The sequence below is a fragment of the Heterocephalus glaber genome, unplaced genomic scaffold (assembly GCF_053883595.1).
Source record: "Heterocephalus glaber isolate CG9 unplaced genomic scaffold, H.glaber_assembly_v1.0 deba00001613, whole genome shotgun sequence".
Lineage (NCBI taxonomy): Eukaryota > Metazoa > Chordata > Mammalia > Rodentia > Bathyergidae > Heterocephalus > Heterocephalus glaber.
In genome coordinates this window covers 1,899,541-1,923,843 of record NW_028258384.1, presented here as the reverse complement: position 1 = coordinate 1,923,843, position 24,303 = coordinate 1,899,541, and the positions used below count along the sequence as shown (strand labels likewise).

The 24,303-nt window shown below is 43.9% G+C and overlaps 1 protein-coding gene across 1 annotated transcript in view; it reads left to right on the top strand.

Annotated features, from left to right (window-relative positions):
* The first annotated feature begins 2,605 nt into the window (after positions 1–2,605).
* The window catches only part of Slc16a2 (solute carrier family 16 member 2), a 211,733-nt gene continuing 190,035 nt past the window's right edge, over positions 2,606–24,303 (top strand). Inside the window, exon 1 of the mRNA XM_004867500.4 lies at positions 2,606–3,226. Coding sequence (XP_004867557.1) covers positions 2,797–3,226 — 430 coding nt within the window. The 5' untranslated portion in view covers positions 2,606–2,796. The remainder of the gene's footprint in view (positions 3,227–24,303) is intronic.

Genomic DNA, 24,303 nt, shown 5'->3' with positions numbered 1-24,303 from the left:
AAGTACTGTATGTGCTGCCAGAATGATGGGATGGTGGTTACATAATCTTGTTTCCTGGGTGGGGCACATACTTTGAAACTCAGGCAAATGAGCAAAGATACCTGTTCTACTTCTCACTGGCCTTGTACACTTAACTGACTTAGCCTCTGTTCTCTTATTTATAAAATAAGGACACATCATCTCAACCCAGTATTACTGTGAAAATTATATGAATTCATATATGTAGAGGCCCATAGTGCTAGGCTCACAGGAGATTCTCAGTGGGTGTCATCATCCACTGTTATCCCTGTTCCAGTGACCTAAAAACCCATTTAAACAGTGAGGGGAGTAGAATCTACACAGTAAGGATTCAGATGGGAGGCAGAACTCCATGACTTATTCTTAGTTCTAGTGTTGGAAATAACCTTTTTTGAGGATCTCAATCTGGTTTCCTACAAGTGGATACTAAGGTTAATATTCCTCTGGGGCAACAGTCAGCCACATGTATAGTGAGATCCCTGACTAAAAAGCAAACCTTAGCCCCAGTGCCCATTATGCCCATGATTTTTTTTGTCATTCCTTAGGGCTGAAGCATTGTGGATTTTTATTAAAATGCATATGTTTCCTGGGAGAGGCAACATACATATAAACTTTTTGGCCTGATTAGCTTTCTCTTCCCTTTCTATGAATGGAGTCTTTCTATGTCCCTGTGGTTTGAGCTCAGAGTACAGACTCCCCTACCCAAACTACTAGAATCCTACCCACTACTCTAGGTCCAATTTGGATATCACTTTCTCCAGAAGCCTACTGCTGGATATCTCAGCTAGATCCTGCCTTCCCTCTCTGTCCTCTTCCATCAGCACTAAGTTCTAGACTCCTGTGGTGATGCACATGGAGGAAAATTAGGTTTTTGCTGTATGGAGTTCTACCTTGAATTTTAGTTTGTCTTTGAAATCAAAGCCCATGATCTTGGACTAATAAATGCCCTGACCTCAGTTTTGCTTTAGTTTTTGTGCCTGCACAAAGCTGAGGATAATACTTAGCTGGAAGCAATAAGGAACGTGCTTTATCCATTTGCACAATGCCTGCTCTGCTGACTGGCACCATTCAGTGATTTGTGAAATTGGCTGATTTCTCTCAAAGTACTTTAAGCCCTTCAGGATGCCTCTACTGTATTCTCCCACTCAGTCTCATCTGCCCTCCGGTGTTTAATGACCATTCAATGACGTTGGAAGAGGTCAGGTAGCCCTAAGAGGCATTTCCACCCGGTATGCAGTCTTTCACCTGGCAGGGGGTTTACTGAGATGTGGATTACTGAGAGGTGGATTACTGAGATGTGGTTTACCCTACAAGGGACTTGGTGGTGGCCCTCCTGACATGGGGAGAGGAGGAGGGGAGCTGAGTAGCTTGGTAACAACACTATGGCCTGCTCATGTTTAGGGCCTTACACGTACAGACCCTCATGTACCCTGGCTGGGACCCCTGCTGCCTGCAGGACAGAGCACCCTGTCCTCCTTTACAACCAATAAGCTTTCTGGGGGACAAACTCTCCCTTACCCTCGTAGAGGTAGGGCCTATATTGATGGGGCTCCCACATCTCTGAACTTGACAAGATGGGCAGAAGGGGACGGTGTGGGTCCTTTCACTTGAGGTTCCCTGGAGTTCCCAGCACCCAAGGGAAAAGCTTAGCCAGGATGTCGGAGGCGGGGCAGCCCTTGCCCAATCTGGCTCCACTGGACCCCTACTTCCCTCTCCCCAGTCTGGGACAGAGCCAAGAGAAGCCAGAACTGAACTCCGGCTCCCTCCCACCCCCGCCCCCGGGCCGGGCCTGATCCCTGGCCCCTCAGGTGCCACTGCACCTCCCTCCCTTCCTGGCCCGGCCCCCTGCCCAGACTCAGCCCTGCCCTGGCCCAGACCTGGCCCTTGGCGGCTCCTCTGGGCTGCAGGTTGGCGCAAACAAAGCCCTGATTGACTGCCCGGAGGGGCGGACCTCCCTGAGAAGTCGCCTCCTCCCCTCCCCGCCTGGCCAGGATTTGCCGGGAAAGGCGGAGGTAGGGGGAGACTGGAGGGTGCGCAGGTCAGAGAGGGGGGCTGAGCCAGGGGCTCCAGAGGATTGTGCCTACCCTCTGTCTGAAACCCTGGCTGTCCCCTCCAGGTCGCACCCTCAAGCCTAAGTGGGGACATAGGGATTCCTGAACGCAGGGAAGTGTCCTTCATTGGGTAGCTGTCCTCTTGAAGTCCCCAGGGCCACTTCGGTTGCAAGCTGCTTGTAAGGAAGAAGGGAATGGGAGTGAAGAATAAGCAGGGTAGTCCTTGGAGACTCAGGGTTGATCAATGCCGGTTCTAGAGTCTCTAAGGAGGAGAGGGCAGGACAATAGGACAGTTCGTGCTCTTTTTTTCCATTTTAATCTTTCCTGTACTGGGCATCTGGACAAGAACAGGATTCAGTAGTTGGGAAGAGTTTAGAGGAGGCAGCGGCGGGTAGATAGACGAGTAAGAGGAGGAAGAAGGGCCAGGGAGAAGAGCCAGCCGAGGCTGTAGCGGCTGCCTGTGGAGGGAGGAAGAGGTGGGAGGAGGAGGAGGGGCAGGAGAGAGATGACGTGGGGAGAGGAGGAGGGGGGTTGAATAGGGGAGGTGGAGGAGGAGAAGGCTCGTGGGACCGTCTGTCGCGGGACGGGCTGGCCAGCTGGGGCGCCGGGAGGAGGAGGCAGCAGCAGAGGCGGCAGCTACGTTCGGAGCAGTAGTAACAGCGGCAGAAACAAGTACCAGCCACACAGCGGCTCCTCCAGCCCAAGCGGCCACAGTCTCCCGGCCGCGATGGCGCTGCAAAGCCCAGCTAGCGAGGAAGCCAAGGGGCCCTGGAAGGAGGCAGACCACGAACAGCAGGAGCCAGAGGATAGTCCGGAGCAAGAGCCCGAGCCTGAGCCTGAGCCTGAGCCAGTTCCAGTGCCAGTGCCTCCACCGGAGCCCCAGCCAGGACCCCAGCCCCTACCGGACCCCGCACCTCTGCCAGAGCTGGAGTTTGAGCCTGAGTCCGTGCTCGAACCCAACCCCACGCCCACAGTGGAGACCCGCGGCACCGTGCGTGGCTTCGAGCCTCCCGAAGGTGGCTTCGGCTGGATGGTCGTGTTCGCAGCCACCTGGTGCAATGGCTCCATCTTCGGCATCCATAACTCTGTCGGGATCCTCTACTCCATGCTGCTAGAGGAGGAAAAAGAGAAAAATCGCCAAGTGGAATTCCAAGCAGGTGAGTGGCCCCAAGAGCCCCACATTGCGTTCTGGACAAGGGTGCATGCTCTTGCTGCCGCCCCCATACCTTCTGGTCTAAATGCCCCTCCAGAGCGCCCCTGATACTTCTCCCCCTTGCTCTCTGCCCATGGTCTTGCCAGGGTGCGGGTTGCTGGGCTCTGGGCAGCCTGGGCTGTAGAGACTAGGGCCAAGATGTCCTGGGGGTGGGAACCGGGACATCTATTGATCACAGGCAAGCAATGAACTTTTTTGCTTGGAACAAACCCAGACTCACCTTTTGGATTTGTTTAAAGTACTTTGCTTCTGCGTGCAGCGCGCGGGGGGGGGGGGATATTGCAAGATTGGGGGGCGTCATGACTAGAGAGAGTTGGGAGGCGGGCGGGCTCTGACAGAAACACCGTACTGCGGATCTTCGCAGAAGCCTCAGTTCCCTTGGTGGAGCGGAGGTGTTTTGTGTCAAAAACCTCAGAAATACTGAGGACTATTCTCTGAGAGTGAAATACAAAGCAAGCGTGTGTGTCTGTAGGAGAGAAAGGGAGAGATGGAGTGTGAATGGGGATGTGAGCACGTCTCTTTCACTGCAGTGGTTACGGCCCAGCCAGGCCTGGCTGTCCTCTGTCGCCTTGGGGGAATGAGCAGATCTTGGTGCCCTCTGAGCTGAGCCCCAAAGCCGGCTGGGAGGCAGTCTCTGCGGTCTCCTGCCACAGGGGCGGAGGCCGCAGGCAGGCATAGCTCTGCAGCTCTCTCCGCGCCGCCCCCAACCTCAGTGGTGGCCTCCCATGCACCCCGTGCCTCTACGCTATCCGCGGGGTGCCTCTTTCCGCCTGAAGTCGGAATGCCCGCCCCGCCACTCCCACTTTGGCTTGGGACTGACTTTGTCTGTTTCCCTAAGACTAGCAAGGTTAGGGGCATAGCCCTCACTCTCCATGTCAGGGGCTGCAAGACCCGAGGCTTGCATGCTCCTCGCATTTGGGAGGCCTGTGAGCTCGGAAAACTTGGAGCCATCTCGCTTTGTGGGAGAAGCCTTTTAGCAATTCTGGTGAAAGGTCTCAGGACCGAATTGAGGGTTTGGGATACCCTCTGTCCAGCTCCTGCTGGTGGCTCCCCAGGACTGCTCTAAACATTCCACTTGGTGTGTTGCCCCTGAGCTTAGGGTTTCTCTCCTCTTGCCAACCTTCAGCATATACTTTTGCTGCAACTGAGGGGCTTGAAGATTAACTGAACATAGAAACTTTGAATTGTAGGGCATGCATCTGTAGATTTCTTTTGGAGAGCCTCTTCTACTGCCTTCAACCATAGACTTGTGTTTTTAGTTTGCAGCTTCCCTATACTATCCTGCCAGAAGGATTTGGGGCTTTTAGGGCTTCGGACCTTGACCCATTAGCATAGCCACAGTGTGCAGGTCCCACTTGAAGAAAGCTCAACTGTGTAGTGGCTGTCATGAGCAACCTCACAACTACCCAGGCCTCCTGAGAAGTGGAGAGGTTCCCTGGACTGTGTGGAACAGTTTCTGGGGTGAAGGTTGCTGGACCACCTTTTCCCTGCTTTGATGCAGTTCAGGGGCTCTGGGGAAGACACCCAGGGTAGGGCCTCTGGCTGCTGTCTGGGTTACTACTTGGGGAGGTGAAACACTGGCTGAGCCTTGCCCTGTGGTCGAAAGCAGGCTGTTGGCCTTTGGAATCAGTGGCAAATCTGAGTGAAACTTGAAGGTAAGAAACGGAGGCTGGGCTTAAGCTAGGCCCTGGTGTTTATGTGTTGTCAGCAGGCCTAGAGCTGAGGCCTTAAAGAGCATGTAATAAAACTTGGAAATGCCACTATTTTACCAGGAAGAGATTTACTGCTGGGGAACAGACTTCAAAGTGGGTGATCATAGGGGACTCAGGGGGAGGGCTGGCTAAGACTTTCCGGTCAAGACCTCACAGTGCAGCTGGAAGGGGGCAGTGGTCTATGCAATGGCGTGGCCAGTATGTACTCTGACACAGACCAAGTTCACTGAAGAGTTAAGGTTACTGGCTTAAATTATAAAGAGTATAGTTCAGGAAGGGACAGAAGAAATTTGGTACGTACCCAGGGTCTCAGAATACTTTGGCTTGGGTCCCTGCTATGATGTATCTTAAATTCATTAAAGTTATTTTTTTTTTGGTACCGGGGATCGAACTCAGGACCTTATGCTTGCAAGGCAGGCACGGTGCCACTGAGCTAAATCCCTGGCCCACTAAAGTTATTTTTGATACTGGAGTCTCTCAGGAACATCTCAGTTTCTTATTTTGGAAAAGTGAGGAACACCTTACCATATTCTGGAGCTCCCAGAAAATCTCATCCTCATACTACCTTTCTTGAGTCACTCAGCTTTTTCTAGCCACCATTTATATTTTGAGATTCCAAATGTCTCTGTCTGCCCACACTGCAGTTTACTCAAAATTTCCCAGCCACCTATGGCACTGCCCTCGTGTCTCACAAGAATGGAAAAAGCTAATAGAAGTTTGCTGTTGTCTTTATCAGCCACTATTTGCCCAGTTGCCATATGGAGGATGCTGAAGGAGGTTGGTGCCTTGTCCATTTCTATTTATATGATGATTTGTCAGTTTCTACTAATATCTGACATGAATTCTGTCTCTAAAAATCTATGAATTTAGTGTTTGGAGGCACCCCACAACCCAAATTGTTTTGGATTAGGTTTGACATCATGGTAGCCCTAAAGCTATACTGATTGATTTAAAAGGTTCAAGTTCTTTAGATTTAAGGGAGACCTAGAGAAAGGTTAAGTTTTATGTTTGGAGGATAACTCCATGCCAGAGGACCTTTGGGCTAGGGAATATGCTGCAAGAGGTAGAAGGGAAGTGGATTTAGGCTATACTGGAGAATATAATCTACACTCTTTGTGGATTCTGTGATATGTACAGTTCTGTGTGTCACCAGCAGTAGATTTTGTGCCCTGTCTTTACCTGTTTTGAGGGAAGCCAGCTTCCCTGTTGGCTGGGAGGACTGGGAGGCAAAAGGTTCCTGAGAGGAAGGCAAGTAACAAAAGTCTGTTTTATGGAAAAAAGGGAAAAGATCAAGAAAGAAATGATCCTATATTTTTGCAGAGATTATGAGGAATTTTAGAGTTCTTCAACCCAGACCAAGCAGCAGATAGGACAGGAGGCAACCAGGCAATTTTGTGAAAAATATAGGTCTAGCATGGTTTCCTGGTATGACAGGGAAGCTTTTTAGATAAAAGATGAGGAAAGTGTCATTGATTGCAGGTCCACAGCTTTCTACTAAAATCCTAAATGGGGGTGGTATTAGGAATGGGGGCTAGGAGATGAGGCAGAACAGGAGAAAGTTAACATTGGATCCAAACTATAGTCTTTAAAAGTGCTCCAGAGTAAACCCATTACCCTACACTTTCCACCTCAACTGCCAGTCTAACACTGAACCATAAAATATGATGGGAGGCATTTTTATTGAGCATTTTATAAGCATGGCTTTTGCAAGCTCCTGAGTGAGGGTAGGATTAAGACTCTCATTACTGGAGAATGGGACAATGGTCAGGAAGGTTCACTACTCATATAACATTGTTTAGGCTAATTGAACACTCCGATGGAGACAGAATATTCTAGGCATGGAGAATGGTGCGCTTTACCTTTTGGCTGAACCAAGAGTCCTAAGGATGGATGGGTCCAGTAGTAGAGTAGGTTATCTTTCTCTTCCCCATCTTAGGGGCTTTCATTGCTTGGCTCAGTGTCTTTCTGGGTTTACCATTAAATTCCTGGCTTGGGGATTCAGGTATCTTTTGAGCAAATCTGCCAATCTCTTGACTGACTGAAGGCTTTTGTCTATTATCCAGCTTACCTAGATCATGTTGGCTTAGAGTTTGATGTGCCGCTTCAGGCCACAGAATCATTGGCCAGACATCTTTCAAGTCATTCCCTTGCCTCCTCCTCAACCAAATCTGGCTCCAAACTGTGACTTTGATTCATATTGGAAAGGTGAGAATGAGAGGTTGGGGCATTTGGAAGCCAAACAGGAAGACGGTTGTTTGAGCTGGGGTAGCTAGTTGAAGCTGAATTCCTAGATCGCTGTACAGTGGCCTCAAATGTTCATTTAAATCTAAAAAAGTAAGACCTCATGCCAAATTTGGACCCCCAAAAGTTGATGATCTCAGTGATGCCAGCAAGGCAGTGACTAAAAGTTAGAAAACTTGTGCACTAACTTGCTCTGTGACTCTGAGCAGGCATTTCACTTCTTGTTGCCTCAGTTTATCTACCTGTAAGATGAGAGGGTTTGACTATATGAATTTTCTAGCTCTGCCATTTCATCTTTCCAGAATTGTATGACATCTTACTCTTTACTATTATCCTAGTGTAAATTTTGATTTATTCAGACAAATGGAAATTTGTAAAGCTGCTTGAATGGGGATGAGGAAGAGTTAGGAAATTAGGAAAATTAGAAAAAGTCCTCCAGACACCATTTTCTTGTGTCATTTGTATTTAAAGACTATGAGACTATGCACAAATATAGATATAGTTTAAAAGGCAAACTCCTTTTTACTCAGTATATAAGGGCAACTCTGACTATACAGTTGCTTCTCCTTCAGTGGTCTGCTCAGCAGAGAGCTGGACCTCTAAAAGAACTCCCTCAACTTGGCTTGCTGGAAGCTAGTAGGGTGGGTCTATACGCTACTGTTTCTCAGTACTTCAATCTGTTCCTCAAAAACATTAAACAACAAGTTCTTCCTCAGCCTAAGTTTGGACCCTTCTCTGAAATTTAATTTCCTGCAGCTTGCTCTCATTTCTCAGAAATGCATGGTCAGTGTGACCTTGGCTTGCTCTTACTTCAGGCTAGAGAGTAAACCAAGATTATTAAATGTGAAACACAGGTTCTCTTCAGGGGGCTTCAAGCAGGGCATTTTTATAGCTAGCTCAGGGCTGCTGTCTGGATCCCACTGTGGTGGGGGTGAGGAGGGCTGCTGTTTGTGATCTTGGAGAAGACCCTCTTAGATGTCCACAATCCCTGATCAACTTCAGCTTCACTTAAGACTTAGCTGAGAGTATGCCAATTAAGTAGCAGACAGAGAGCTCTCTCTCTACTTTTCCTTGGATGTATATTTTCTTGTCATTGGTAGTATTTACTTCAGTATTGTGAAAAATGAACAAACAGCTGGGCTGTCAACATTTACAAAACTACAAAAAGGACGCCATCTCAACCTTTGAGCAGACCAGTTTCCCAGGAGACTGCACTGGTTTTCCTGCCAGTATCTTTTTTGTTTTGTTGCATTTTGAAAAGAGAATCATTATATTAGCTCTTTTCAGATTATGTGAACAATAAAGTAGCATTTCCTGTCTTGAAAGGAACTGTCCCACCTGGAATTGAATGAATAAATCTTAGAGATAAGGTTTTTTTCTTAAAACATACAGACGCAGATACACATACAAACACACACACACACACACACACACTCCCTAAACCATAGATTGTGAGTATTCTATCTGAAAGAAGTCTTTTCCCATCTGACTATGGAGTCATGTTCAATGTAACAGAGGCTTCTATAGGGGGTTATAGGAAGCTAGTGCAAAGGACCCAGCCTGGGAAACTTACTAGGTGAGGGTAACAAAGAAAATACGGGGAGCTTGGGTTGTACCTCTTGGCCTGGACCCATTTGCTATCCTTACTGTGGGACTGGGAAACATTTATTGCATATTTTTTCTACCTTCATCCTCTCTTTATCCTGCATCTCTCCTTAGCATTCAGTAGTTATTAAGAAGAGGGTTTAGGTCACCCCAGACCTCTCTGGTTTCAGGGGTGACAGAGGAATGTACCAAGGGATGTGCAACTGCCTGTTCTGAATGTGGATGCTGTGGCTGCTAATATGAAATCACTTGCCATTTATTTGTAGGTGGGGAATGTGGCCTGTTTGGGTGCCTTGAGGAAATCTAGCCTTTTCATCCTGGCAGTCTTTTCCTCCCCTATTCTCTACTTGGCTCCAGTTTCCGGGGTTGGTGGAAGAGGAAAGCATGAGATTGCCTTACAACCATATTTTTCTCAACTCATCCTATTTTCACAGTACATTTTTATCATGTTTTCTAGATGTGCCACCCTGTTTCCTCCCAATATTGTCCTCTCTCTTTTCTTTCCATTGCTTAGTTAGAAGAATATCTGAGGTTTAAGATATTGTACAGGCCCATCTCCAGCAGGGGTCTCAAGCCCACTACTATACATCCCACAGGGCCATCCCTTCCCCCTTTTTCCTTTCTCTTCTCTCTTGCTCTCCAATCTCTGAGTGAAGGATGACTTTCTACAGAGCGCTCAAGAGTATGGAAGCCATTACCCCTGGATTTTTATAGTAAGATAGTAACTGCTATAAAATTCTTTTTTGTCATTTCTTCCTTTATTCACAGCCCTAGGATGCCAGCCCAGAAGATAATATTACGGGACCTTACTCAATAGTACTCAAAAAATATTCTTGTCACTAGGATCTCTTTCTCTTCAGATCTGCAACATCATTGTCATCCATCTCCTGGGCCAACTGAAACTTTCAGATTGGGTTTTGGTACTTTCAGGGGTTCTGATCCATCCTGTTTTAGCCCTTAGCACTATTCTTTTTGCCAAAAATCCTACATAGTTGGATGTAGAGAGGTCAGAGAAGGAAGCAGACAGACCCTCAAGTCCTAACTAAAGTCAAAAGTAAAAGTATCTTTAGGGAGGGTGGAGAAGAAGGAGTGAAGCTCTCAGATTAGTTGCTCTCTTCTATACAACCAAAGGGAAAAAGGAAAGGGAAATGTTGCTAAATAAGCAGTCTTCAAACAGACTGCCCAAGTTATCCAGTGGATCGACCCTCCCCCCACCCTCTTACCCAGTCTCTAAGGGTATGTGCATGCACCCATGTGTCCAGACCTGTATATTTGTGCATATGGCTGGGTGTGTGATGTCTGTCTGGGCCAATTAGCCCAGCTGCTTAAAACATGGTGCCTAGGAAATTGAGGTAACAAGTTCAGTCACTTGTCCAGGTCACTGAGCTTCTCATAAACAAAAGAACTCTTCCTCTATTCACGGCCCATGCCCCTTTTGTGTGAGGTTGTCACTAATCTTGAGGGAAACTTGGTAGAAAAATGGAGACGACTTCCTATAATTCCTCCCTGGTACTGGGAAAAAAATATCAAGCATATAGCCTAAAAATGGCTGCGTCTGTTGCATTCCACAGTGGAATTTCTTTGACATTTAGCTCCTTTCTTCTGCCAAGCACTCTAATAATAATAGTAATGGTAGTAGTAGTAATAATAAAAATCACCAACATTTATTTAACACAGATTAACTCTGTGTAAGACATTATACTAAACACTTTACATGTACCAATTCAGTTTAATTCTCAACGACCATATGAAGTAGGAACCATTATTTCCTTCATTTCATAGGGGAAGAGAAGCACAGAAGTTAAGTAACTTTTTCAAGTTCATATGGCAGATAGTGGCAGAGCCAGGATGTGGACCCAGACAGACAAAGTCTAGAATGTCTGCTTTTAGATGTCACCTAATGCATAGCACAAATGTAGGGGCAACTACTAAGGGAAATTGCTGCAGAGTTTTTTTATTCTTGTAGCATCTGAGTATCTTTATGACTAAGGGATAAAAAGGTGACCAAAAAGAGGTTTAGTAAAAAAAAGATGGGCAGTCTCACGAAAATAAGGCATAATCTTTTGTAACTACCCATCTCACTCTACCCAGTCTGTATACAAAAGGGTCATAATCTTTAAATCCAAAAAGGACCAGAGAAACTGTTTTTTCTTGATTGTTTTAGCCCTGAACAAGCCACATGACCTTTCTGGGCTTCTGTATTTTCATCTACAAAATAAGACAAAAGTATCTACTTTGGTAGAGCTGTGAAGGGTCAAATGAGGTTGTGTGTATGTGAAAGATCTTTGTAAATTGTGAAATGGTTATGTTGTTATTATTATCCTTTTCCAGCCCCTAGAAATGGAATCACTATACTTTTCTCTTAATGTTTCCTCTCTATTTCTTACCTTCCCACTCCATTTCTTCTCCATATTCGCTCTGAATTCTTCAGCAATTTGACCTGGGTGTCCTGTAGCTAAGGTCTGGCTGTATTTTCTTTGTTCCTCAGCTCTCCTAGAGCTCAGAGAGAAGAGGGGCCAGATTCCAGGTCATATACATTCAAGGAAACAAGGCATGTTGAAATACTTACAGCACTTGGCAGAAGCTCACAAACCTCCGAGTCAAGGACTAAGTTTTTTTTTTTAGTAGGATTTGCTGGGGGATGGGGTTCGAGGAGTGAAGTTAGGGTGTCACTTCCTCCCTAGGGTCTCTTACAGAGCCTCTGTTCTCCTGCAGGTAGTAAGGAAGAAGGAAAGGGATATTTAGGGTCGGAAGGTCTGGGCCAGGGGACTTTAAGCATAGAAGAAGCCCTGCTCCTTTGTATTCAGCTTTGGAGTGAGCCAGTTTCCTCAGTGTTCTAAACAGGATAGCCCCAGAGAACAGAGGCCACAGAAGGATTTGTGGCCTTCATAGAGGATTGCAATAGCAGTTTTGAGCAAGTATTTCAATGGCCACTTGGGAACCTCCATGAAGACCAGCTAGTTGGCAAATTGAATAGAAATGTGGTGTGTGTGTGTGTGTGTGTGTGTTTGCTTACAAACAATAAAACAAAAAAACAAATCTCCACACCGTTCTTTGAGACTAAGATTTCAGATGTACTGTAATAGAATCACTGTCTTGAATTTCTGTTACTTAAATGTCTGAACTGGAAGACATTTTAGAGATTCTAGAGGTTACCTACTCCTTTTGGTTCTGAGCACTAGAAAGATATGACCTTAGTCAACATTGTAGCTGCTTGATGTGGAAGTTGGCTTGTGAGAGGACTGGGGAATGGGTGCAAGGGATGGGCTGCTGGTACACTAAGAATTCCTCAACTCAATCAATGGCATACTGCCTCCCTTCCTCTCACCCTGAACTTTACCAAGGTTTATCCCCAGGCACTCAGGCACTACTTTGTGGAACAAGATGGAGACAAAATTCAAAAAGTACAGTGGTGAAAAGTCTGCCTCCCTCAGATGCCATCAGTGTTATCTGGTGTGTCCTTCCCAAAATATCCTGTATGTATACAAGCAATTGTATGTGTATACTCTATTTTTAAAGTACAAATGGTGGACTATAATCTACATTGTCTTCCATCTTGCTTTTGTTTTGGAGATAGAGTCTCACTATGTAGTTCAGGCTGGCCTTGAACTCATAGCAATCCTCCTGCCTCAGCCTCCCAAGTGCTGGGATTATAGGCGTGTGCCACCATACCTGGTTCATCTTGCTTTTTATACTTCAAAATAGATCTTGGATGTTGCTACACATTAAATCCATAATGCCCTTATTCCCTTTTTTATAATGATACCATATTCCAATACATGGGCATATCATAATTTATTTAATCAACACCTTACTAATGGACATCCAATCTACTACTAATCTTTGACTATGGGCTTTAGAAACAAACAACACTAGATTCAGATGCCTTATCACATGGCTGTCCTTGACAAAAAAAAAAATTTTTGTTGTTGTTACTGGGGATCGAACTCAGGATATTGTGTTTGCAAAGTAAGCATGATGCCACTGAGCTAAATCCCAGCCCCCTTGACCAAATTTTTTTAACTTCTTGGAGTCTGAGTTTTCTTCTAAGGAAAACATGGATAATAATAACATCTATCATTACTGACATGGAGATTAAATGAGATGACACATATAAAACATCTATCATACAGCTTGGCCCTACTAAGTATTTAATAAATGGTAATTCTCCTTGCTCACAAGCCTTTTCTATAACTTCTCCCTCCAATTCAATGAGTTGGTTGGTTCAACTCAAGTCATTAACTTTTTACTATGTGCTAGGCTGACCCTGGGTGAGCCAAAGAAGTAGAAGGGTCCTTGAGGAATTTTATAATTTCTTTGAGAGCATATAATATTCAAAACAACTATACATCGCTGTTAAGTAGTAAAAACTAGGTATTAAATTAAATATTGTAATCTTCATATTATTATGTGGATAAGCAGAGATGGATGCGAGGCCCAGAGGAATCATTGAAGATTTGCTGGAGTTGAAACTTGAAAGGGGGTTAGCTAAGTAGAAAATTGGGCAGTGGTGTCCTAGGAGCTGAGAACTAAACAGTTTGGTTGTTGTTCAGATTCTTCATCTTTACCCTCTGGAGCCCAGTGAGTCATTATTTTCCATTAGGGCCCCTTCAGCAAGTGGGTGAGTTGAAACAGTCAGGAGAAGAGAAAAACACTGAGGACATTTGGAGAGAAGGGCATGGAGTTGGGGAATATCTGGGCATTGGGTCACAGAATAAGATGTCTGCAAATGGCTTGTGGCATAGCCCACTCCTGCACCACCTGCTCTTCCATGTCAGCAGCCCAGGTAAGAATTGCAAAACTAGCAGCAGTTATCAGTCCTTCACCTTAGGTCCCAAATGGGCCTCCACATCCTATAAGCTTCAGAAAAGAGAAGTCTATTGCATGATAATAATCATCTCAATGAGTGACACATTATAGTTTACATGTCAGTTTTTGTTGATCCTTACAACAAAGATAGTTATGAAATAAAATGTACAGCTGAATCTCATCATATGCCAACAACTTTGGTCACATTTAGTACCGTGTTGAAGGGGTCTGAAAAAGGAAGAGTCAATGTGAATTGTATTTATTAGGGGAAACTTCACTCTGGGGAAAGGCTCTGTAGAGAATCATGTTCCCATTTTACAGTGCAGTAAATGAATAGGAGCCAGAGGGCAAATGGGTAGCTAAGGTTGCACATTTAATATTAGTAGAGCAGAGACTGGAACCTTGATCTCTCAATTTCGTGTTCTATGGAGGTAGTAGGAGCTCCCTGAAAGCTAGAATAAAATTTTTCATAAACTTGATAGCAACCTGAAGTTTAAGTATATAGGTAAAAAGTAATATATACAGCATTGCCTTAGTTACTTTTCTCATTGCTGAGACAAAATACCTGACACCCAAAGTTAAAGGAGAAAAGGTTTATTTGGCTCACAGTTTGTAGAGGTTTCAGTCCATAGTTGGCTGGCTCCAAGGCAAGGTGGCATGGCAGAGGCACATCACAAAGGAGAAATAGTCCACGACAAGCAGGCAGATAGAAAGCAGCCAGCAGTGAAGTAGCAACAAGCAAGCAACAATAGCAGCTTCTTTCTGTCTAGGCTACCTGGCTTAGGGCAGGTGCCAAACCAATCAGTGTATTAATTTAATAATCACCCACCCTTAATCCTAGAACCCTTAATCCTAGCATTGCACCATGAATCAATCCCAGCATCACACACTCTAGATCCAGACACCTCTGAAAAAGCCCCACCTATGACTGCCTGAGGCTTTGGGGGAACATCTAAAACACAAGCCATAACAAGCATGATGAAACAAACAAATAGCTGGAAGTCCCAAAGTTTGGGAGCATAAAAATCAGGGTCATGGAAGGTAGGATCTGGGGATAGCTAAAGCCTGCTGCCTGGGATCAAGAAAAATACTATACACAGTACCAAAAAAGAAAGAAAGAAGGAAGGAAGGAAGGAAGGAAAACTGAGCATGATGGCACACACCTGTGATCCCAGCACTCTTCGAGGCTAAGGCAAGAGGATCAAAAGTTTGAGTTCAGCTAGAGCAACTTAGTGACTCAATGAGACCTTTTCTCAAAATAAAATTTAAAAGGGCTGCGATGTACCTCAGTATGAAGACCCTGGGTTTAATCTGCAGTACCAAAAAGTAAAGGAAAGGGGAAAAAAGGAAGGAGGGAGGGAGGGAATGAAAGGAGAGAGAAAACCAAAAAGAAAGGGAAGGAAAGAGGAAAAAGAGATGGAAGAGAGGAAGAAAGAGAGAAAGGAAGACAGAGGGAGGAAGGGACAGAGAGAAAGGGTTGAACTGGAAGTCAGAGTATATGGTTTCTACTTCTGGCTTATTGGCAATCTTTGTGACCTTGCCAAATTCATTCCCTTTCCAGGGTCTCAAATTTCTCTACTTATGAAATGAGGAAATTGGACCTTCTAGACACTTAGAGGTGCTTAGGACCGCTGCTTTCTGTAAACCAAGGAGATCGTGGGAACTTCCTAGCAAGGGGTTAAAGGGGAGGGAGTGGTGAGGTGATTAACAGAAGAGAACACTTCTCTGATGGACCTAAAAAACAGATTCTCCAAGATTTGAGCAATTGGAAAAAATAAGTATTCCATGGTCTCTATCATGTCTCCTTGGAGAATCCATTAAGAGAGACAAAGAGAAAATATGTGTGTCCACGTGAGCAAATGCCTCAATACAACGATGACATCTGGTGGAACAGATATACTGAGTCAGTATCTCTGGAAATTTTTCCTAAATAATATCTACTTTAAGATCACTTTTCTAAGACTAAGATTTTAATTTTAAAAACGGGTTTGTGGCTTATGTGTATAGTATCACTGACAGTCCTCCTTGGAGCCAATTTGAGTGAACACTGACCTGGAGCCAGACTGTGTTGATAAATCTTGGCTCCACCATTCATCAGTTGTGTACCCTTGGGCAGGGCCCTTAATCTCTCTGTGCCTCTGTTTCCTTATTTGTTAAAGAAAGATAACAAAAATACTTACCATATGATGTTGTTAAATGAGTTGATATCCATATCTATACATATATCTCTAGCTAGCTAGTCAGCTTATAACAGTATGTGGCACATGATAAGTTCTAGATACATGCTTGCTGTTCTTACTATCTACTTACTAGGCTACATACAGCTCATAAGTATATGTAGCTGGGCCTGAAGAGCAAATGTGACCCCAGGTGACCCCAAAGGAGCCCAGTATTATCCAGTCAGGAATTAAAGGAAAGGCACCTTATGAAGGCACCATTTGGGCTGCTTTGATGTTGCCCAAATGTAAGATCAGATTAGATTTAAAGGCCCTGAACACTGTAATCTTATTGCTAAATTCTGGGGGGAAAAAACCTAGTATACTTTTTTCATTTTGGAGTGATCCTGTTTTACTAGTATCCTAAACTTATGCTTAGTTCATATGTTGAGTAATATTGTAATGGCCACAGCAATCTGTAAACTCTTTAATTTCTGTAAGGAACTAGTGACTAAATGGTCTATATATCCACAAGCAACACTTCTGCATTCAAGCAGCTCCTTCCACAACAGGGTGCTCTGTGTCCCAGCTCTTAAGAGCTTACCCTGCAAACCCCATGAGCTTTTTCCAGTTGGGATCTCCCATCTGTTACTTGGAGAAATGGTTTATCTTCTGAGGATAGGGAAAGACAAGACCTGGAAGTCCCAATAAGACCCCTGGCAGGAAGCTCTATAGATTAGCAGTTAAAGATTTGGTGACAAATTGAGATGACTGATATCATGACATCATGATAGATAGAAAGAATGGTGAGGACTTTTTGCCTCTAGGTAACTAAGAGACTAAGCTCCTGTCCTGAGCCTTCACTCCTCCAAAAACTTCTAATAAGTAACCCTGGAAACCTTGTAGTCACTACAAAACTTGACCAGATTCTAATCATCCAAATGGTGAACAACATGATAGTTTTATGGTTAAAGAGTCCAAGTATTATTTTTTTTTATAGATTTGCTGGCCAAACAACTGAAGCAACCAGTGGCCTAGGTAAAGAAGGTCAGCAGAACCCCAGATGGATTCATTTGCTACTTTGCCCAGGGATAGCATCATTCACATTCAGGGGTAGCTAGCCCTCTTCATAGAATGCCCCAAGCATGGAAGGCTCAAGTGGAACTTGTCAGACCAGATGTTGGGAGCCTGCAGCTTTTAGGAGGAGATAGATCTACAGCCAGCCAGAAGAGAGCATAGGGAAGAAAAAAATCTATTGTTCCAGCTCCTAAACTCTTAAAAACCCCATTGGCTCCAAGGTATCACCAATTCACACCTGTTCAAGGAGGCCAGGGTTCATCTTTGTCCCACGAGTGGACCTGTCTAGTATCTCTAGGCAGGGCCAACAACGTGAAGACAACTTTCTAGACCATAGTTCAACAGAGAATAGCACCGACCTTGAGGTCTGCTTCCTTTGTATAAGATTTGATTCACCACTGATAGAAAAGATGGCTTTGGGGATGTGAGGTAATAAGAAAGAGTCTAAAGTTCTTTGGTATAGGGCAGTGGTGATGAACCTATGGTACATGTGCTGAAACAGGCTGTTTGTATCACTGAAAGCTCTTAAAGGTATAGGGAAAGGCACGGAATTTGACATCAGATAGTCCAGTGTTAGATTCCAGGCTTTGCAGTGTTCCTGATCTGTGATTTTGGGCAAATCTGAGCCTCACTTTCTCTATTTGTTCAAAAAAGGCAGTAGTAAGATCATAATCCCGACCTCATAGCCGTGTGATGTTCACATGACAGAATGGATGTAATAATTCTTTGAAAGCTGCTTTGAAACTTCTGTATGAATCATCGTAGTTATCATACTAGTAAGTTAATCTGTAGACTTGTATATGTGCTTAGGTATGGAAAGTTGGATTGAGACATTACTTATGATGCACGCATGTATAAGCAACATATCATATGTATAACATTTTACATAATACATCCGACTTTAAGGGTGAACTCATGCCATAGACAATTGAAAGTGCCCACCTGGCACAGGCGCACTGGCTTCTGCCAGAGGCCTGCCATTCCATCGGTGAGTGTGTGCAGATCACAGGGACCCCAGATCAGCACAACTGTGAGCGGAACCCAGTCAGGGATCTGCCCAGACCCCAGAAGCTCCTGCACTACTGCCCAAACTGGGGTTCCACCCAGAAAGGAGCTGCATGGGCTCCCGAGCTTTCTCCAGAGGCCCTCCATTCCATTGATGAGTGCATGCAGATTTCGGGGAGCAGCTGGGTGGGCCAAACCAGTGCAGCTACACACAGATTTGAGTCAGGGTCTGCCCTGACTCCAAAGGCTCCAGCACACCCACACGGGCCAGGAGTCCACCCAGAGAGGAGCTGCACGGGTGTGGGGGCTTCAGCCAGAGATCCACCACCACACCATTGGCCACAGCCAGGGACCCACCTGATATTTGGTTGTTTTGAATTTCTAGGTCATCTTTTTTCAACTTTGGTAATTCACACATATCTAGGAATCTGTCCATTTCTTCTGTATTTTCCAGAAGAGGTCAATACACAAAAATCAATAGCTTTTTTGTACACAAAAAATAGAGTCACTGAGAGAGAAATGGGGTGATCCATTCCTTTCACAATAGCATTCAAAAAATTGAAATACCTAGGAATCAAGCTAACAAAAGAAATCAAAGACCTCTACTCTGAAAACTATAGCACTCTGAAAAAAGAGATTGAAGATGATATCAGAAAATGGAAAGACATCCCCTGCTCCTGGGTAGGAAGAATCAACATAGTGAAAGTGGCCATACTTCCAAAATTGCTATATAAATTCAATGCAATCCCAATTGAAATCCCAGCAGCATACTTTACAGACCTGGAGAAAAAATTCCAAAAATTCATTTGGAACAAGAAGAGACCTAAAATAGCAAAAGCAATACTAGGCAATAAAGACAAGGTAGGGGGTATCACAATCCCCAATTTGAAACTATACTGCAAAGCTACTGTGATAAAAACAGCATGGTACTAAAAAAAACCAGCATGGTACTGACAAAGAAACAGACCTGAGGACCAGTGGAACACATTAGAAGATGCAGAAACAACTCCAGACACACTCAGCTACCTCATCTTCGATAAAGGAGAAAACACTCTCAGTGGAGGAAAGATAGCCTCTTAGTAAATGGTGCTGGAAAAATTGGGTTTCAACTTAGACTGATGCAGCCACTGTGGAAATCAGTATGGAGATACTCAAAGAACTAGGATTGGAAGTGCCATTTGACCCAGCTATTCCACTGTTGGGTGTCTTCCCCAAAGAATTAAAAGAATCATACCACAGTGATATGTGTGCACCCATGTTTATAGCAGCACAATTCGTGATAGCTAAAACTTGGAAACAACCCAATTGCCCATCAACTGCAGACTTGATAAAGAAAATGTGGTTTTTTTAATAAAGTGGCATATTACTCGGTCATAAAGAATGAGAAACTAGAGACATTTATAGCTAAATGGATGCACATTGAGGCCATACTCTTAAGTGAAATAAATAGGACACACATGTGTAAATACCGAATAGTTTCACTGGTGTGAGAAACCGAAAGTGTAAATAAGGACTAAAAGGTATAATAGATAATGTGAAATAGGAAGAAAAGGGATAAAGGAGAAGGGGAAGTGGGAGGGGTAGGGTAAGGGAAGAAGGGAATGGAATTAATGTGAGAAAAGAAAAAAATGGAAAGAAAGTCTTTGTAGATAGGGAGGAGTGGAGGAGTTGAAGGGAGGGCAGGGGAATGGGGAAAAAACAAGAACCAAAATGGATTATGTAAAGGTGCAAATTTCTAATGATAAATATCATTATATTGTGTACCTTAAATGTACCAATAAAATTAATACAAAAGATAAAATGAAAGTGCACACCCATAGGCGCACACACACATATTTATCCACATGGACAGATATACTTTTTCTGTTCTTTTCACCCACATATCCACACACAGGCAGATGTATATGTACTACCTGCATATATATATATATATATATATATATATATATATATATATGCATGCATGCATATGTGTGTATATGTACAGTCTCAAGGTTGTAAGTTGAGCATACCATACCATTCAGCTTCTCCCCAGACTAGTTTTCCAGGGGTCTGAGAAAAGTCCTGTTTGTAAATTCCCCTACTTCATACTACTAATGTCGCTTTTTACTGTTGCTGGGGCCTCTTCCTTGCCTCCATCTTGTTTGCACATTAATACAGTTGCTGCTAAAACTTAAACTAGATTATGTGGTATACACGTCTGGAGAACATCCTGTTACTCTGTGAATAGCACCATGACTCTATCCTATACAATATATTTATATAGTCATGTTTGCAAAGAGCTGATAGCATTTTCAGATTTTTTTCAAAACAAAGTTAATGTAGCCACAAAAATAGTCACTGGCACACATTCTGTGAGGCTAAAAGAAATTGTGCAAGAGGCTAATGAAAATTAGTTACAAAGCCTAAATTAAGTTGAATCTCTTCCTCTCCCTGTTTCTGTTTTTCCTTTGCCATTTCTTTTTATTCCAAGGAGCTCTGAGTCTAAGGTGTGGGGAATGTGGTACTAAGGAGTATATTTGCTTCGTAGGGAGGCTGGGATCATCAAAGCCTGATGTTTTGGGAGGTAAGAAGGGGAGGAAAAGGCAGCAGAAAGTGAGAGCATGGAGGATTATAAGCAGGAAAAGCATAGCTGGGGATGTTAAGTGGGGTGAGACCAAAAAGAGAAGACCTAATGCCCACTTTGTGGCCAACTGGAATTTTGGTGGCAAGATAACTTCTCAAATCAAATGACAGAGTACCTCAGCTTCCCCTCAATCTCTGGAATGTACGTCAGTAAATTGTTTTGCTTAATTGGAAAGTTGGAACACTAAATAGTATCCCTAGTGATAAAGTTGAAGAAGTAAGCTTTATTAAACAACAAGATGGTTTCCTAGGAAGAAAGCAGGTGTGGGCCTGATGTGAGAGACTCCATTCTAAGTAGCCCAGCCATGGCTCAGAGTGAGGAGGGGTTTACTTATTTTTTTTTTAGTATATGTTTGTGATACATAATGACTACTTTCATTGTAGTTATTTGGTACATGTATATGAAGTATATGACACATCTTAACTCTTTCTACTTCTCCTTCCCATCCCCCCTTCCTCTGTTTCTTGGTCCCCTTCCCATTTGCAAAAGACCTGTCTCAAGGAGGGGTTTAAATAGGGTTATCATATTACTTATCCAGACTACAATGTTTTTGACAGTGAAAGAGCATTGATATTTTGCTGGGACAACAGAAGTAAAATAAGATTGTCCTAGGCAAACCAAGACGTCTGTTCATTGTAAGTTTAGGACATTATGCTCCAGCTTTGGGGGAAAGGGTGGGCTATAAGAATTCTTCACAAGATGCCTTGAATAGCCTATCTCTTCTCTCTCCCTCTCTCTCTCTCTCTCTCTCTCTCTCTCTCTCTCTCTCTCTCTCTGTGTGTGTGTGTGTGTGTGTGTGTGTGTGTGTGTGTGTGTGTGTGTGTGTTGGGGTTGGATAGTGGAGAGTAAGAAAGAGAAATTCAGCCTTTTCAGCCTTAGGGCTGAGTATCATTTACTCTCAATATGAATTCCTTTTCTTGTTATTATCCATAAATATATAATGGAGCTCCTTCCTCAGTGTGTTTATTTCCTGGTCATATTTAGAAGAGAAGAAGAAATTCTCTGTGTGTGGCTTTGTGCAATATATATGTCAAATTTGTGAAAGTATGTATATGTATGCATATATGGATATGTATGGGTGTGAGTGTGGATGTGGTGAGGATAAATTAGGTTTGTGTGTGTGTGTGTGTGTGTGTGTGTATGCAAAGTAGAGCCAGGCTTGAACCCTGGTTCATTGAGTTGAGGATTCAGTTTCTAGAAAGCAATCATATAGACCATCACTTCATTTTACATGTGAAGAAACAAGCACATGTAATGAGACACACATACATTTACTATTTGCTTGACAGTGATAGAGGATAGACTAGCAATAGTCACAATAATCCTGCTTGGTAGTCAATCCATGTATTGGAGTACAAAACCCACCTATTTCTTTAAGTTTTTTACAAACAGTGGGTACTTAAGGCAAAAAGCAGTTGCTTAAGAGTCACTTTTAGATGCCTGAAAGACTCAGATTTGAGTGTAAGGGAAAGATTTGACAGATGGTCAATTCCTCCCAACTTGTCCCCCTAAAGGACCCTGTCAAGCAATGGAAGCTTTCTATGCTTTGAGTATTGTTCAGTGTCCTCCCCAACCTACAAACCTTGATGTCCATTAGAGATTCAATAGAAGCCTTCACAGGATACAGGCCAGACATAAGGTGAAAGTGTCCCCCGATTGGTCAATAAGAGATAAAATGTCTCTCTCCCCCAGACCCCAACCTTCTTGCTCCTTGCCTCTCACCTTGGGCCCAGAGAGAAGGAAAATGGCTAGAGGCTCCAGGAGTGTTAGGATTGGCTGCTGGAATGGGAATGTTTGCTCTCGGGAGGAGGGTAGGTGCTTACTTCATTAGACATGAACTGTTTTATCTGTGGCTGAGGAATTGCAGGTGAGACTAGCCCAGTACTAATGTAGCCAAAACCCAAAGCCATGGTTGAGAACAAATTCACCTTGCCTGAGCTGCTAAGGCTGCACTCATTTGTCTGACCAGTCACATGAAGGATGAGGCAGGAGTGTGTGGGGTGCTATAGCACAGCTCTGGGAAAACAGTCTAGATCTCACATCCTAGTGATATGCCAATTTAGACTCTGCCAATATTTATTAAGCATTTACTGTGTGCCTAGCATCATGCTCAACTTTTATGTGTATTAATAATTCCCACTGAATTCTCACAACAACTCTGTGAAATAGGATTAGTCCCATTAAGGCACTCTAAGACCTAAAGTGGCTTGCTCAAAGTAAAATAGCTAGTAATGGAAGAGTGAGAATTCAACCACAACACTACTTGATTAAAAGACACTATTGAAAACCTACTGCATACCAGGCATTATGCTAAATTTTTCTATGGATTATCTCACTAAATCCTCAAAATACTTCTACAGAGGGCTTCTTCTCCTTCTTATGTTCTTTTTTTCTTTCTTTCTTCTTTCTTTTTATACTTTGAAATTGTCTCACTACATAGTTCAGGCTGGACTTGGACTCACTATATAGCCCAGGCTGGCCCCGAACTTGCAGTGATCCTCCTGCCTCAGCCTCCCCAGTGCTGGGATTACAGGCATGCACCACCACTCCCAACCTATTTTCTTCACATAAGGGTATTGAGGAATAGAAATGTTAGGTAATTCATTCAAGGTCAAATACTAGTACTTGCAGTAGAGCCAGGATTCAAATAAAGGCCTGTCAGTTCACAAGCCTCCCAAGCCTAGAGTTGTCTCTTCCTTACTCCTGTATGTATATCAGATTCCGTATCTAGATGATTCCCAAAGCCCCTTCTACCTGTGACATTCTGGAGTTCAGCAACTCTATGGTAATCCTTCTCCATGAACTCAAGCAGCCTTGGGTCACTTGGATGTGGTTCCTTGTCATTCACCTCTCTCCTCAAGGGTATCCTCATATGTAGTGCTGAAGTAGGTTTGGTGAGTAGTCCCCAGTGAACTCAGTCCAAGTTGCCCTGGGACTCTGATTCAGTTGACCCCAGATCTCAGGTGAGGTGATTCCTGTAAGACATTTAGAAGCTTGTCTGGGTTCTAGGCCTTGGCCCTGTAACTCCCTCTTTGAAAAAAAACGGCAACATTTTCTTAAATTGACAAATGAGAAAACCCTGCAAAAGAGCCCCAGGGAAGTTGTCTCCATGCTTTCTGTGATTGTGCTTGGGCCTATATCTATGTCTGTGCTTCTCTAAGTACATGGTACCTTCAGGAGGAAATATAGATATGAGTCAACCTTGATTTTATGTTTTCTACAGCCCTCCTCAGTGGCCTGAGATGAGTATTTCCTTTCCTATCCATCACATCAAACCTTTTCCTTTTGGAAACTGCTGATGGATTTTTCCATTTTTTTCTGGACCTCAAGCAGAAGAGGAAGACAGTTTGGTTCACAGCATGATATTGATCAGGAACCAGCACTTGCATGAATGTATGCACATGCACCTGTATGTGTGCATGTGTGTCTGGAGGCAAGAGTAAGTTGAGGTGGTGGCTTTTGTCTGGCCTCAGGAGAATGCTACCCAGATGTGCACAGTGGCCAGGGTCCAGTGTAAGCCACGTTGCTTTTCAACATCTGAGGAAGAAGAGCTCCCAGGGATAGCTCTAAGCAAACACTTGGTAAATTATGATGGAGGGAGGGGCAGTGGTTCAGACAAAAACCCACTCCTTTGTCACCTTCCCTTGTCTGCATACTCTCTTTCTCTCCCCCTCTACATTGCCTCCGTTTTTAATCTTTGCTGTCCTAGCACTATATACTTCTCTTGACTTCACTCTTGTTTGGTACAGGGGAAGGAGTATACTACAAGAAATCAGAAAACATGAGTTCT